Source organism: Tauraco erythrolophus, chromosome 3 (assembly GCF_009769465.1).
Source record: "Tauraco erythrolophus isolate bTauEry1 chromosome 3, bTauEry1.pri, whole genome shotgun sequence".
NCBI classification, from domain to species: domain Eukaryota; kingdom Metazoa; phylum Chordata; class Aves; order Musophagiformes; family Musophagidae; genus Tauraco; species Tauraco erythrolophus.
The window spans coordinates 94338979-94355912 of NC_141467.1; the positions used below are offsets into that span (position 1 = coordinate 94338979).

Sequence of the window (16934 nt, forward strand, 5' to 3'; positions counted from 1 at the left end):
CCCATCTATTCAGTGTTTAGCAAACAGCAGCTTCTGGGACTCTGAAGGAGGTGCGTAACACCTCTCACATTGTTAGCAGCGCAGGAGAGAATGACTGAGCATGTAAATTTAAGGATGACCTCGCACCTTCCTATCAGAAATATGACTAAATTCCACAGTACACATACAGTCTTTGGCTTCATAAACATTATATCATCCGGGATCATCGCGTTTTTGTTTTGAGGGAAAAATAATAAGGGAAGCTGAGAAAAGCATAAGCTGAAGGCAGAAAGATCTTCTGGTTACATATCAGAGCACTAACAACATAACAGCTATGGATATTAGCACATTGTGGGGGCTGGCGTACATACCCACCTAAACTTCTCATCACATGTGTAGGTAGAACTTGATATTCTGAAGCATTCAGTAGTCTCAACTCTTATATGATTCATGTGGTGGTCTATTAAAAAAAAAAAAGAGGAAAAAAAAAACAAAGAACGTACAGTGCTTAGTAAGGAGCGGAGACAGATCGTGCTGAAGTGATACATTCTTACTTTTCATTTCTGTTCTGATCAAAAGCAAGATCCATCTCTCATCACCCTTTCTCATGACACTCATGGGAGGGTACATCTACACTAGAAGAACTAGACTGGAGCTATATTGGTACAGGAGGGTTATTCTAGATCCTTTAGGCGCTATTGTTTGGATCTGCAGATAAGTCCTAATGGAAGTGAATAGGAAGCAGAGATATTCCCTGCTTCCCAAATACACAGGCCATGACAGGTTAGAGAAAATCCGGGGCTTCCCAGATTCCCTTGCTGTAGAGTATGCAGTGTTGGACCATGTACTTTGGTCCTCTAAACCTCCTTCTCCCGTCCCTGTTGCAGATCTCAAGAGCCATTTTAGAGCAAAGGCAGGCCGTATGGTCAGTAGAACATACCTGGCCCTACACATGGGCTCTGAGCATGATTAAGTGTCTTTGCAGTACAAATGATAACAGTAACAATAATGGTTGTAGCTCACTCAGGACCTCTTCTTTCCTTTCTAAGGCTGGGTGTAAATAATTTTCTTATCTTCTAAGAAATACCTCTGCCATCTCTGACTAGGCGATAAGTAGAAAGAAGAGAGACACTCTTAACTGCTGATCAAGAGGGAGGAGAGTGATTAGCATCCTCTGGGGAACACCTTGTTGATGATGGCTGCTTTGCATTGTTGAGGGTGTCAGAAGCACCTAAATTCCTCCTCCACAGAGCTCTCAGCTGCTGATGAAGTCAGTTCTGCATTAATCCCTCACCACAGTCCTTGTCAGGCCGATTTCTGATCAAAGCTTTTCTTGCCAACTGCAGTAATAATTGTAACCCTCCCCAGTATGAGAAAGGGACATAGTCTGTCAGTAGGAGGAAGGACTGGACTTAGGTAACACCAAGAATCTTCTGAAGTAAGGAAATAAAACAAAAACACCCTGCAGAGGGACCAATTAGTAGCAAGGCTGAATCAATTTTTGGAGTATTCACATTGGGGTTTGTGGCCCTAGTTCCCTGGTAGCTGGGTTTGATACGCTGGGTTGCAACAGTCCGCTGCAATTGCCCATCAGGGCACAGCTCACAGCCATTTCTGGAGATTTAGCCCACTTTCTGCCATACACAATCTCAACGAAGGCAAGGAGAAACAGGCATAGTGAAGGAGCGTTGCTCCTACCAAGCCAAAGCCCAGACTAGCACTCAAGCTTTCTGAAGCTCAAATTTGATCTTGAGGAATGAATCAATGTAGACGTGGGGGTACAACCCACTGCATTGATTTGCATTGGTGAGTACCAACAGATCCAAGCTCTCTCTGTCCACACTACCCTTAGCAGTGGAATTAAATGACGTTCATGTGGCTCTGCACCCACGCTGGGATCCTCTATCGACAGTCTGGCTCTGCAGCCAGACCCAAGATGGTCAGTCTGGGTAGTGCTGCAATGCACCCTGACATCTTCTTGCTGAGGTGTCCTCAGCCTGGGCAACAAAACATTGATAAAAGCACATGGCCATTTAGGCTTTTTCTGCACTGCTGGATCAAACTGTGCTTTAAACATCTCAGAAAACAGCTGTGATGGAAGGTCCCTCCCTCCCAGAGATGCTTGCTCCACCGGCAAAGGTGAGTCCCCGTGTTGTGTGGGTCTAATTGCACAATATGAAAAAAATGGCAACCAGATCAGAAATACATCTATATCTAGAAAAAGAAAACTTACATTTGGATAGTGTAGGAGGAAAATGCAACCTCACACTTTCAGTTACAGTCCACCTCTTAAATTAGGCAATCCTAGCCCATAGCAGTGATGTCCTTCCTCCCCTCTTTTTGCACTTTTTATCTCCTCATATTATCGCTCACACAAACATCCATTTTCAAGCATGGTATCTCCCTTTCTAATAAAATGCAGCAGGATGTTCCACAGGTTAATTATAAATTGGTTTAAAAAGCATTTACCAATAAGTGTTTTAAATCCATTTACCTTAATTTCATTTGATGCAGCATATGTCTTGCAGTGCAAAGGGGAGATGCAGCTTTATTGCCACTATCTGCCAGATGAACGTGTTCATCATCAACAGTGCAGGGAGTGATAAGTCCCTTATCTGATACAGAGAGACAAAACACTCCCTCTTCCTTATCAACAAATTGAGTTATCAGCCAAGTGAAGTAGTTTTTCGGTAGCCTTTCTGACTGCATTTTGCTTTTAAATCCATACTGGCAGCAAATGTTCATGTATGTATTTCCCTCTCTTATGCTCATTTCAAAATGCAGCAGCAGACACAGATAAGAATGCTTCATCTACCCAAGACATCTGGTCTAAGTGCTGTTAAACAGTTCTGAATTTGATCTGATTGCTGGTAAACTAAATTCCATTGAAAGTAACAAAAATGATGATGCTAAAACAGTCACACAATGATCTTAGAGAGGCTGTAATACTGCACAACTGAAGCCTGCTGACATAGAATCATAGAATCATAGAATCGTTAGGGCTGGAAGGGACCTTCAAAGGTCATCTAGTCCAACCCCCCTGCAAGGAACAGGAACAGGGACATGACCATCACTGGTGGCTTAGGCCACCCTTCTCAGTGCTATCCTTTAATTCTCGATGCCTGACCTGAGACAATTAGGGCCCAAAACGTTTGGAAAGTGCAAGCCCTGATTTAGCCAACGTAACGCTTTTGCTATTCCTGGCTACGTATGCCCAAATCCATTCAGAATGAACCGCACAGCATAATAAAACTAGAAAGAAGTTAGTGTTATCTGCCACGTGACATTATTAGGAGACTGTAACAGCTGAATGCATGAAAAGTTCTTTAGGTGCAAGGAGTCTGAAACCATCTGATGCCTTTTATGACTCAGTCTGATGGCATGTTCCCCCGCTGGCATGCTCCGTGCTGTGAGCAGCTACTCTGAAAGGCTTTGCAGAGAGTACTACCCATGAGGAAGGTGTCAGCATCAGACTAACAGAGGATGAATGTGCCGTGTCAGCATGACACTAACTTGAGCAGAGGACAAATGCGCTCAGATGTTAGTTTGTGTTTCTCAGTGCTGGAGTCAGTATCATTTCGGTTGAGTATGGCTGGAAAGGTAAATTCATTGTGATAACACTGAAAAGGATTTGCCCTTGACTGCTGAGGCCAACTGTGCTTAGTCCCAGCTCATCAATATAATTTTTAAATGTGACTGTTCTCTTCCGTAAACCAGTCCCGAGAAGACACGACTTAATAGAAGCTCATGGAGGACAGACACCTTAAGTTAGAAACATTTCTTGTTAATACCTACAAACTCTCCGCTACAAGCTCATCTTCTTCTCTCCTGTAAAGATATGGTCAAAGAGGAGCTCCAGAATTAATACAGAGATTGACGACAAAAACATCATCATTTCACCTGCTGAGCAAGACCAGCAAAACTCATGAGTGCTCTTGAGCTTGCTCGGCATGGAGCTAGACAAGGGAGCTCAGACGATCTTCAATCGCAGCTTGAAACAGAGCTCTGGACTTTGCATTGGTTCAGATGAGTGGATTGCACACCTCCTTCCAGCTCCACAAAAATAATATATACAACCACCTAAGAGCTGCAACAAGACCAGTAACATCTCCAGTCTCTAGTGTTTTCCAAAGCCCATACATATCTACTTTTTTAGAGCTTCTCCCTCTACAGGGCTACTTGCTTTCCCAGAATGTTTTCCTGTGGCTGAACCTGTTAATTTGGTAGCAATCAGACACCTCATCTTTAAAGCAGCTATTTTGCAACCACCTGCATTATTCCTGGAAGGGTTATATACTCTCACCTGTTTGTAGGTGGAACAGGACTGTTGGATATTAATTCTCGAAGGGACAAGAGATAATTATAATAATGGCCCAGCTGACAATAGTTTCAATAGTTTCCAGCCTCGCTGTCAGCTGACACATTCCTTTCTCCAGATAATATCTGATACACTCAGATATTTCTGAAGCTGTGCCTCCACAGGACCTGCCATAAGAACCACAGCAAGCTCCGTCCTCCTCTGCTTTAATACCAAACATGCAAGGAAGCTGCTACAGGAGGAGTTGTTTATTTTTCTTGAATGTTAATAAGAAACCTGACTAAAAACTTCCAGTCCCTCCCTTCTTTCCTGCTACACTGGTGCTCTGGAGCGTCATCCCACCAGGTACACAGGTTCTGCAAATTCCTTCGGCATCGATTAGATATGAGGAAGAAATTTTTCACTCAGAGGGTGGTGAGGCAGTGGAACAGGTTGCCCAGAGAAGTCGTAGATGCCCCATCCCTGGAAGTGTTCAAGGCCAGGTTGGATGAGGCTTTGGGCAACCTGGTGTAGTGGAGGGTTTCCCTGCCCATGGCAGGGGGGTTGGAACTAGATGATCTTTAAGGTCCCTTCCAACCCTAACCGTTCTATGATTCTATGATCAAGCCAACCAGAAGGGGACTTTCTGCACTTACAGATGCAATATAGAAGGGGCTCCATGCCTGGGTAGGAAGAAAGACTCATTCCTGCTGCCTCATGTGTGATATTCAGTCCTGCCCAGGGCACAGGACAGGGAACATCTTTCAGAAACTCTCTCCCACCAACGCTGAAGGGCTGGATCTAGGCGATGGGAGAGGCTCTGGTCCCATTTTAGCTCTAAAGATCAAGGCTTTTAAAATTAAAAAAAAAAAGTCCTCACAGTGTTGGTACCTGAAAGGTTCATTAAGCAGTTGCAAATAGCCTTAATACTTTAAAGAGGACTTAATCAAGCAGAGCTGGGACGTCTTGACAATCTGATAATTGCAGCATAAAATTCAGAGAATGCGGAGGCCATGGGGATGCATGACCGGCCTTTGGGGATGATTGTTCTGAAACAGCCCTTCTTTTTCTTTTTGAAGAGAAATTTAAATTACCCAGACTTTCAAAAATAACTGTTTATCTTTCACAAGAGCCTTGAAGCTCTTCTCATTTATCATACACTTAAATCAGTGCAGATTTCCTGTAATTCACCCGTAATCCACAGCTGGACAAAACTCTCTTCTATCAAGGAATGCCAAAACTACTGCTGTTAGCTCCGTCCCTCCCAGTTATCCGTGTCAAAAGGTGTTAATTTGTGTAGGAAGGGCTTATTTAAACTCTACTTCTATTTTTGGGGGTTTCTTCAATGGGAGACTTAGATTAGTTTACAAGTAGTGTATTTAAACAACAAAAATAGCTAGCATTACCTAGCTGTTATTGAGGTTTTAAAATACTTGTGTACACATCTGATTTTTTTTTATTTTATATACTTATGAATATGCTAATCAAGGGCTGCCCTGTTTGAAAGCAACCTAAAATTTGATACCCGAGTAACTGTGATGGTTGGAAAGAACTGCAAAGTGAAACTGTCTGTAAACAAAGTTAAATTAACAGCTGTGGTAATTTTACCCTAAAGCAAAAAAGGTAAAGGCTGCACAGGATGGAAAGACCAAAGCTGATGAAAAGTATTTTATTCTCTACATTCAAAAAAGTTAGTTACATTACAATGAAGATATCTTCCTGTCGTTCATTCCTGATGCCATCTTCTATTTTACAATCACATGGAATAGGATAAAACAGGACAAATATATACCGATACATACCTGAATGATGCCAGACCACCTTTAAAAACCACTAATGTTTTCATTTAACTAAAGACTTTATTTCATATGCACTGTCAGATTAAAAATATTAACTAAGAAGCAGGCTCAACATCTAAAATGCTTGGGTTTTACAATCAAAAACTGAAAAAAAAAAAAAAAGCCCAAAATCTGGATCCTGGGCAGGATCATTTCGAATCTCCTCTGGTTTGAGTTGAAGACTGGTATTTGCAGCCCAAGCCAGAGGAGAAGTTCAGGCTCTGTCCTAATCCTCTTGATGATAAAACTTAGATTTCTGGGATTTCAGTAAGTATGAGGGACGTGCTACCCACTGCAGTGCTGGGGGAGTAACTTAATATCAACATAACACTTTCTTTCCCCAGCCCTCTTCCCATTTAGTTTTCTGCTATTTCCTTCTGTGTGTTTCCCTTTTCCTGTTGGGAATAAGTAGTCTGAATTTTTCCATAGCAAGGATCACAGGCTGGCAGATTACGAGAAGCATGATGCAGTGGAATAAGCTGCAATGTTTGCTGCAGGTACTCTTGGGCACATAGCTGAAAGCATGGGGGAAAGTAAAACAAATAAATGACACCAGATGCCACTTTCACTGACCCCATGACATCACTGTCTGAAGGCAGACATCCACAAGGTGAGGATGAAAACAGCCTTGGCTTCCAACAGCAGAGGAGAATTTAGTATTTGATACATGCTACTTCTGATTTAGAACTAGCACTTATGTTATGTTATGGGTATGGTATGGTATGGTATGGTATGGTATGGTATGGTATGGTATGGTATGGTATGGTATGGTATGGTATGGTATGGTATGGTATGGTAGTTTGGGTTGAATTGGGTTGGGTTAGGTTGATTTTTTTATGATAACGTTGTGATCCTCTTATTCACATTTACTAATGACAAATTATCTACAAAACCCATTGCTTTTTTCTGTAGACTGTATTATCGTTCTAAAGACTTGTGGCCCACAGCTGGGGCTGCTATACTGGGCTAGCAATGGTGGCAGCTGCAGTGGTGCTGGTCCCTCTACATCTTCAACAGGAGGTGTATTTCAGTCTCTGCTTTTCACCGTGGTACACAGTGGCCCTCCCAGATGGCCCTCCCATTTCTCCTTTCCGCTGGGGAAGTCCGTTGAGAAGGTACTTATTAGTGCAGCATATGAGTCTTTCTGAGCCTGGAAGAGGAGGGGAGGAAGATGTTATTCATTTAGTCAATGCTTTTCAGCTTGCAGAAACACTGTCAGTTCCTGCCTACACATATCTCACCTCCTATTGTTAAAGAAATTACAAATGCTAAAAGAGATGAAAAAGTAACACATTTATTTTCTGGCTTTTATAGTAATAAGGCAAACTCGATTCTTCTTGACCCTGTAGTGTGGGCCTGCTTTTTGGACTGGGGTCTTTTGGGGTAGCAGTGGAGACACAATTCCCTGCACAGGTAGTACCAGATATGTAAAGGTGTATTAGCCTATTTTAACGGCTCTGAGAGCAAGGACCACCTTTGTTTGGGTAAACCTCTCATACAAGGAGTTAGGACTTTCCAGGACTAATTAATATCTCGTTAGTGCTTTCCTGTTTCTCACTGGTGGAAGTCCAGAAACCTGCAAAGCTGTGGAGAAGTCAAGTGAAAATTTCAGCAGAATTTTCTGAAGATAGCTTCGAGTTCATGGTGACCCCACAGGGATTAGACAGCTTACTGTCAACTGTGAAAGAAGTTGCAGATGTCTCCTGAAAATAAAACATGCGGTAGGTGGCATAGTCATGCATGACATTACGAATTGTCTCAGGGGTTTCCAGACGTGGAGAGGTGTGAGAGCTTTTTCCACCATCTCCACTTCTCTCGCAGGTTTTGCTTTCGTTTCTGCTTCTCATGGGTTCCCAATCTGCCATTGCACATAAATTCCACCCAGGCTCCCAGCTCAGCCCCCTCCCATTTCCTATTTATCACTAAACCCCCTCTGTCAAAACAATCCCGTTGACTCTGCTGTCTCCTTAATGTTATACTTGTGTATTTATTCTTCCCATATAACAGCTATTTTGTCAAAATGGCCTTTTTATTGGAGATTTATACTTACTGATTTCAGACCTTGCCTGTGTTCTTTTACAGCTGGGGCTGGACATAAGAAATCAGAACGAAAAGTCTTTCTTCATCCACGCTAAAACTGCCATGTAAGAGCTGAGCTGGAACACCTCAGAGTTGGCTCCCCGAGAAAAAGTGAACTTACAGTCTGTCTGAGACCTGAAGAAATCCTATAGAATATTTTAAAGACTGTTTCCTCTGAAGGCTGTATTGTTTCAACAGCACATTTCTTCCAATCCCCCTTTCCTGTTTTTCCATTCATGTGAACACAAGGTATTTTAAGAGTCCATCTGCTCGTGTTACTTATTCCTCACTTCAAGTCATAATCCTCTACGATACTACAATTAATTGCTCTGCTTACGATTATATTGCATCGCAAACAGGATTATGATTTTCAACTCTATCTGTATAGGAGTAATTTAAAAATATTTCTACTGTTACCAGCTCTGGTTGAACTTTGATGGCCTTTACAATTTTGAGGACATTTACTGTGTATCCGGCTATTCTGATGTTGTTCTTAAATAGATAACAGTGCCTGCACCGCATTTTACACTAGTTGTAACTAGATTAATTTGGATCCTGCATCTTTCTGGCTGAGTTCAGGCCTGCCTTTAGTCACGTTACTTCTATTCATCCAGCAGCAAGGTCTACTATAGACAGGGGGGCGATGTTTTTTAAAAATAGCACGATGTATTTTAAGCCATTCCTGAGCAAGGGTAAATCTGATTCTGAAAATGTCAGTAGGTGAAGCATCTACATCATGACTATACAACGCCTCTTGGTTACTTTATCACCCTTTCTGCGTAAAACTGTCCCTCCTTTGCCAACAGGACACGGGAAATGAAAAAATGGTCCAAATTTTGCCTTCAGCCCTCCTGTGAGTTTGACGTTTGCAAATACTCCGCTTGGCGAAACGCGGTTCAGCAGAAATGGTCGTCAAAAAAAAAAAAAAAAACAAAACAAAACAAAACCCAACAAAAACCCAAAACAACAGAGGGAAGGGGTATATTCGCGGAAGGGGGGTGCAGTCCCCTGCGCCGCGGGGGCTGGGGGGGTCGGGGGAGCCGCAGGTGCCCGGGGCGGGGGCTGCGCGCTGCCTCCCGCGGGCGCGGGCCGGCCGGGAGAGGGCGCGATGGCCCCACGGTAGCGGCGGAGGCGGCCGTGGGAAACCAGCGCCGGCGGGCGCCTCACCGGGGGTTGGGAGGGGGGGTCCTCCCGCCTTGTGAGGCGGCCTCGCTCCTCCCATCACACACCCGCCCCCCCCCCCCCTCCCCAGGGCTTGTGCTCGACTTGCGCTCAGAAAAAGGCTGAGGAGGGGAATATAAATAAATACGCATACGGGGATAAAAAAATCCCCGCCGGAGTGCCCGCGGTGGGGATGGGACAGCCGCCTGGAAGTGTTTTGGGGAGGTGTCCTTCCATCTCTCGCGGGTTCGGAGCCCTGCGCGGCGCGGGGGGCGTAGGATTCACGGGGCGCAGCTCGGCGAGGGCTGGCGGCGGCCCCCGGCGGGTAGCGGGAGGGGGTCGGGGGTGTCCGTGCGGGTCGCCGGCAGCTAACGGTTTGGCGGGGCCGGGGCCGCGGTCCCGGCGGGACTCGCCTGCCCGCCGCGATGGCGAAGCGCCCCGTCGGGTCTCGGCAGCCGCCGCGCCCCCTCGGGGATGACCGAAAGGGGCGGGGGGGGTGTCAACCCAGGGCGAGGAAGGGGCTGCCGGTGGGGGTCAGTTGGGGAGGCAAAGGCCGGGGCGGGGGCACAGCCGTAGACCGCCAAAGGGAGCGTGGCTACAAGGTGACCCCCGAGGGGCTCTGCCTCCGCCCCCCCGCAGCCTCCTTCTCCCGGTTTAATCCTCTGCAGGCGCCGGCAGAGGCGGGATAATCAAGCGGCGACCGGGGCGGGGGGTGCCCGAGCCACACACGCTCCTTTGTGCCGGGCGCCAGCACCTCCCCCCCCGCCCCTCGGCCACCCCTCTCCCGCTGCTGGGCCAGCTCGCCCCCGGTGCGCGCCGAAGCCGCCGTCAGGGGGGTAGAGGAGAGGGTGAAGCCCCTTCCCCTGCCGCCGCCATCGGGGGCCGGTGGGAGGAGGGGAGCGGCGAGGAGCTGCCTTTTAATCCCTACTAGTATTTTTTCTTTTTACTATGTTTACTTCCGACCTCTCCTTGCGCGGCTCGTAGTAAAAAGCCAAAAAAAAAAAGTAAAATAAATAAAAAGGGCCGCGGAGCGCTGCATCGCCTCCCTCCGGTGCTTCTCTCTCTCCCTCCCTCCCGCCCGGCGGGGGCAGGGCGAAAAGCGCCGCCGCGGATCGCTCCGCAGCCGAGCGGCGGGGAGGGGGAGGGCGGGGGAAGCGCGGAGCAGCGCGGAACAGCGCGGCCGCCCCCTCGCGGGCGCGCCCTCCCCGCGGCGGGAGCGCGGACCCTGCGCGGCTGCCAGGAGCGGGCGGGGGAGCGGCGGCGGCGCGCAGGGCGGGAGCGCGCAAGAAGCCCCGCGCTCGCTCCTGCTGCCCCCGCCCCCGCGGCGCCTCCCGCCCGCCCCTCGCCGGCGCTTTAAAGGAGGAACTAAACTTCTATTGTACCGGACAGAGCGCGCCGCGCCGCCTTGGACCCTACAATCTGCACGCCGGGAAGGCAGCTTCTCTCCGCTGCTCCGTGTGTTATTTTTTCAGAACCGTGGTGGGAGGAAGAGATCTACGTTCTCCCGGCGTTTTGTCTTTTTTTTTTTCCTCCGTCCTTTCCGGCGGTTCTTTATTATTATTTTTTATTCTATATAATTTTTTCCCCTTGTTTTGTTGTTCCCCGCACCGCCCGCAATAATTGCCTCGCTACGTCTCCCAGCTGGCGCGTTGGAGAAGCCGGTGAGTTGCGGGGCTCTGCGTTTTCCATCACTCGATCCCTCGCGGTTGTGGCGTTTGGACTGACATGGGCTGGTGACACCAGGGCTGCCGGCGGGGCTGAGCTCCGCGGACGTGGATACCGACGGTCCCTCCCGAGGGACACTCTCCTTTGCCGGGGCACCGGCGTTGCCCATCCCTTTTCTTGCCCTCGGATTTTAATTTTCTTTCTTAATTTTTCTTTTTTTTTTTTTGAGGGGGAGCGTTTGCTTCTCCCGCGTATGCACGGGCAGGTTATGGTTATTGCACGTATTGCTTATATGCATATATATATGCGTGTATATATGTATATATGACAAGATTTGGCAAAGTTTGCCAAGATCCCTGCCCGTCCCCGTGCATTGCCAGCACGCCCAGGTGGGTGCCTGGGGAGTAGCCTGGCTCTCGGCTGGAGGCTGCCGGGCGCTCGCCGGCCGTTCCCGTCCGGCTCCCGGGACGCGGGAGGCGGGAAGGGTATGGCGCTGCGGAACCGGGAGGGAAGGGGTTCCGTGCCTGCGCCGGCCAGAGCAGTGCCCCTTGTGAGCGCGGAGGGGCGGCAGGCGGGGAGCAGAGCCGAGCCGGGCGACGCAGGGCGGCCGAGCTGCGGGAGCCCCTCCGGGGAAGCCGCCGGCCGCGGGGAGGGTGGTCCGGGAGCCGGCAGCCGACCCCTCGGTAGATCAGGTCGCGCCGCCCGGTTGCCCTGCCGAGCTTGGAAAGGGGTGAAGGGAGGTCCTGCATTTATTTTTTTTAAAAATATTATTATTATGGTTTTTTAATTACTGAACGCGACTGCGCGTTTCCCTGCCGACACGGCATGGGCAGCCGGGAGGGAGCGTTGCGCGCCGGGGGGGCTGCTCGCCCCCCGCCCCGGGGCCGGGGGGAGCCGATCCCCGCAGCGGAGCGCGGCTCACCCGGGCGCCCCCGTCTCCCCTCTCCCGCCCGCAGGCACCAGCCGCCGCGATGCCGCTCAGCGCCGGCTTCCCCAGCAAGAACTATGACTACGACTACGACTCGGTGCAGCCCTACTTCTACTTCGAGGAGGAGGAGGAGAACTTCTACCTGGCGGCGCAGCAGCGGGGCAGCGAGCTGCAGCCCCCCGCCCCGTCCGAGGACATCTGGAAGAAGTTTGAATTGCTGCCCACGCCGCCCCTCTCCCCCAGCCGCCGCTCCAGCCTGGCCGCCGCCTCCTGCTTCCCCTCCACCGCCGACCAGCTGGAGATCGTGACCGAGCTCCTCGGCGGGGACATGGTTAACCAGAGCTTCATCTGCGACCCGGACGACGAGTCCTTCGTGAAGTCCATCATCATCCAGGACTGCATGTGGAGCGGCTTCTCCGCCGCCGCCAAGCTGGAGAAGGTGGTCTCCGAGAAGCTGGCCTCTTACCAGGCGGCCCGCCGGGAGGGGGGCCCCGCCGCCCGCCCCGGCCCGCCGCCCGCCGGGCCGCCGCCGCCGCCGCCCGGCCTCGCCGCCTCCCCCGCCGCCTCGGCCGGCCTCTACCTGCACGACCTGGGCGCCGCCGCCGCCGACTGCATCGACCCCTCGGTGGTCTTCCCCTACCCGCTCAGCGAGCGGGCCCCGCGGGCCGGACCGCCCGGCGCCAGCCCCGCGTCTCTGCTGGGCGACGACACGCCGCCCACGACCAGCAGCGACTCGGGTGAGTGGGGCCCACGCGTGCTCGGGGCAGGGCGTGGAAATCCGTGGGGCGCCGAGTGCCCCCGGGGGCTCCGCGGGGGGAGCGGGGCGGCAGCCCCCCGCCGCCTCCCTCCTCACCCCCCTTCTGCCCCCCTCCCCGCGTGGGCTTTTTGAAATGCCACGTTAGCGAGGCACGGAGAGATTCCCAACTCTTTTTTTTTTTTTTTTTTCCTGGAAAACCAGCCCAGTTTTCCCTTCGGGGGAGGGGGGGACGGGACACACACATGAGAGGAGGAAGGGAGAAGCTTTCATAACGGGGTCAGAGTCGATCTCCAGCGTGGTGTCCCGGTGAAGCCGACTCCCGGTGCCACCCGTGGGCCGGGAAGGAGTTAACTCCCGTCCGAGAGCCGCGGGGGGAATGTGCAGTCAGGGAGGTGCTAGTGAAAGTGACTGCAGAGGAGTGAATGGGGCTGGGAAAGTTTTAGAAATGCTTCCTCAGGTATTTGACGGCGTGTTCCGCTCCCTCATAAATTTGGTTCGAAAGTTCTACTCACAGCACTACAGCCTTCTTTTTTTTTTTTTTTTCCCCTTCCTTGGATTTTCCGCAAATTAGCAGATCAAGAGAGATTCAGAAAATGTCTCTGAATACACATGTGTGTTAAGTAAGCTTGCTTTTGAGGCGTGGCAAAAGCTGTCTAAATCCTTAATTAAGGGCAGCTTGAGTCTGGGAGCTTTATTGCGCTGTACTGCTGACAACCGAGGTTAAACTTTCCTGCTATCTTTCACGCGCTCCTCGGGATTACGCAAGATTTTTGCAACTTTTGAAATCAGGGAGCCAGGGTTTGGAGTGCGGTCCATGTATCCTATTGCACTTGAAGCGTTGCTTCCTTTAAGGAAAGGCTCTTGGGGAAAGTGAAGTCCAGCAGCATCAAATGGGTTTCGTAAGGGTTTAAGAAGGAGTTCCTGGCTGTGCAGCTCAGAGTAACCTTCCCTTACAAATACAGTAGTCTTGAGACGATTTGCACAGATCAGCTTATAAGTCTTTTTTTTTTCCCCCCCTTGCAGAAGAAGAACAAGAGGAAGATGAGGAAATTGATGTCGTTACATTAGCTGAAGCGAACGAATCCGAATCCAGCACAGAGTCCAGCACAGAGACATCAGAAGAGCACAGTAAGCCCCACCACAGCCCGCTGGTTCTCAAACGGTGTCACGTCAACATCCATCAGCACAATTATGCCGCTCCTCCTTCCACCAAGGTTGAATACCCGGCTGCAAAAAGGCTAAAGTTGGACAGTGGCAGAGTACTCAAACAGATCAGCAATAACCGAAAATGCTCAAGTCCCCGCACATCAGATTCAGAAGAGAACGACAAGAGGCGAACGCACAACGTCTTGGAGCGCCAGAGGAGAAATGAGCTCAAGTTGAGTTTCTTCGCTTTGCGTGACCAGATACCCGAGGTGGCCAACAACGAAAAGGCGCCCAAGGTTGTCATCCTGAAAAAAGCAACGGAGTATGTTCTTTCCATCCAGTCGGACGAACACAGACTGATCGCAGAGAAAGAGCAGTTGAGGCGGAGGAGAGAACAGTTGAAACACAAACTCGAGCAGCTAAGGAACTCTTGTGCATAGGAGCTCTTGGGCATCCCTTAGAATAACCCAAACTAGACTGAAACTATGAAATATTAATGTTTCTAATATCACTCATGAACTACACCAGTCCATTGAGTATGGAACTATTGCAACTGCATGCTGTGCGATTTAACTTGAGACTACACAACCTTGGCTGAATCTCCCAAGGGTTCGGCCAGAACCTCAAAACTGCCTCATAATTGATACTTTGGGCATAAGGGATGATGGGACATTTTCATGCTTGGGGATGAACTCTTCAACTTTTTTTCTTTTAAAATTTTGTATTTAAGGCATTTTTTCATATGAGAATCCCCAAAAAAGTTGTCCCCAGATTGCTGTATATATTTACACATCTTATTGCCATGTAAATACCTTTTAATAAAGTCTTTATAGAAAAATGTGCAACATTAATACACAACAGTTGTGGCAACTGGATTTATACTTGTCTTGAACTTCTGTGCCATAACATTTCACAGTTTTGTTTTTTATTTAAATACATTTTTTTCTTTTAAAAATGATTTTTATTTTGTTTTTAGATAAATAAATATTTGCCCAAAATATAATTAGCTAAATCCTGTGTAAAGACTTTGCTTTGTCTCCCACTGTTGTCATTAGATGCTTATTTCCATGACATCCCTCTCCCTCTCAGCATGGCCATGACTTGACAAAAGTCAAAGGGGTGTTAGATGAGAGGAAATGATGGTAGTTTTGCACCTTCATAGAGAGTTGAGTTTCTTCCTCCCCTTGTATTAATTCAAGTAGCTAAGATCATTGGTCTAATGCGCTTTACCCATTCAATCAGTGTTGCCACCGGTGCCTTATGAAGGTGCTAGTAGCAATGTCTGTCTTGGCCATGGTCATCTGCCTGAGTTGAGGGGTATGTTTACACGCCAGTATATGGGCTCTGTATTCCTTCCAACTACTTTTTTCAGGGCACAACCTTCATTCTTCACTAGGGACCCAGTCGTGTATTTTGAGAGCTGCTTTGTAGTAGGCTCACCTTAATTGCTTCCTGTTTGATTTTGAACAGTTAAACGGGATAAAAAAATAAACCAAGATGGTGAGTGTTGAAGTGGTTAAAACAACAGAGCGGTTTCCCTTTTTAAGTGCTGAAATCAGCAGAGCCAATCTTCCTGGTCAAACATCTTAACACTTTATTAACGTGAGTAGTTACTTGGGATTTCCAGGAATACAAAGGACAAGGGCACACAAAAACATACTGTGGGAGCAAGGGAAAAGAAGAGCTATTTCTCACCTGGAGAATGCACTCAGATGGTTTCCTAACATTTGCCAGACATATTAAATCATATTTACATTCAAGAATTATCTTATGATCAGCTTCGGATGGACCGTAAAGTACTGGCTTGATGCAGCTCCTAAGATTAGATTTGATCTTTTTCTCCTGTCCTTTCACTCACTTAGCTCCACTTTGGTCAAAACTTGAGCAAGAAATCAATGAGCCCTTTGATGTGGGGGAAGAAGGTGCTTTTCAAAAAGTTGAACCTTGTACTTTTTGATTTTCATAATTCCCGTTAAATACATATTTGCTTGGCTTCCAAGCATTTGGGCAGCAATACCAGTGCCAGCAACCAAACTGGGACCGAAGGTTCATGTTTTCTGTTGCTTTCGAGTTCAGAGCGGGAAGAAGAAGGATTGAGTGTGGGTGTAGCTGGGGTGAGGGTGTGGAAGTAGCATTTTATGGACGGGTAAATGCTAAAGGTCTCTGCCCTGAAAAGCCTACAGTAACAGTCCCAACTAGTTTGTACATGGGGTTTCCGAAAGAAGTCAAGTGTCTATATGTCAAGCACCCATTTGATGAGGTGCTTTAGGTGCTGGGCTGAAGATTTATTGGAAAAAAATATCATTCTGTTAGAAAACCAGGAGAAAGTAAGGCTTTTTTCTTCAATTTGTCTGCACGACCCACTTGTAACTGGGTTTATAGAAGTGGTCTGCAGTTGCTTTTTTCAGTGAGTGATTCAGATATTCACTTATGAGGAAAAAGAATGATGTGAAACGAAACCGTTAATTGTATTTGAGCTGTATCTTAGGACATCTTCCAGCTCTGAATAACAGAAAAGTTCTACCATTTATTCAACAGGATAACTTGCTTTAAAAGAACATGAATTTCACTTGCCTTTTGGCATGCATCCTTTTTTAGAGATTGCTTTGGAACAGAAGCAAGCTGTTGTTCAACAATTTCTAACTGCATCCCCATCCGCTGAAACAAACCAAGAGGCGTAGGTCCGTCCACAAACTACAAAAAAAGCCTGTCACCTTTGGGTCCCACTTTCATGTATTAGCAAAACCCCCCTCACTTCTTCCCGTTAAATGAGGTTAGACCACAGTGATTAATAAACCTCTCCTTATTTATCAGCTTCTTAAATCATTTGGAGAATAGTTTCAAATTTTTATTCTATCTGCAGAAGATCCTTGGTCTTTTGATGAATAGGATACTTGCAGTTATTTAATTTCTTACTCTCATCTTTTAATTGAGCATCAGTTCCGCTTGCCGCTTTCCTCCTGGAGGAGCACACCAGATCATGAGCACGATTCCAAATTACCACTCTAGAATAGTATCATTTTATAGGATGATGCTTCATACTTATGATGTTTCTTACTTTGTTAAAGGATTATGAGCTACCTA

At 48.1% G+C, this 16934-nt stretch overlaps 1 protein-coding gene across 1 annotated transcript; it reads left to right on the top strand.

Annotated features, from left to right (window-relative positions):
* The first annotated feature begins 11990 nt into the window (after positions 1–11990).
* Positions 11991–14305, top strand: MYC (MYC proto-oncogene, bHLH transcription factor). Its single transcript, XM_086609563.1, has 2 exons — positions 11991–12684; positions 13728–14305. The coding sequence occupies exons 1-2, from the start codon at positions 11991–11993 to the stop codon at positions 14288–14290; spliced, it is 1257 nt and encodes a 418-aa protein (XP_086465689.1). The 3' UTR covers positions 14291–14305.
* Positions 14306–16934: the final 2629 nt, after the last annotated feature.

Bases quoted from the DNA above. Each gene is read 5' to 3' on its own strand.
- MYC (XM_086609563.1), top strand. From the start codon at position 11,991: ATGCCGCTCAGCGCCGGCTTCCCCAGCAAGAACTATGACTACGACTAC. The intron at 12,685-13,727 runs GTGAGTGGGGCC...CCCCCCTTGCAG, and splicing joins CACGACCAGCAGCGACTCGG to AAGAAGAACAAGAGGAAGAT.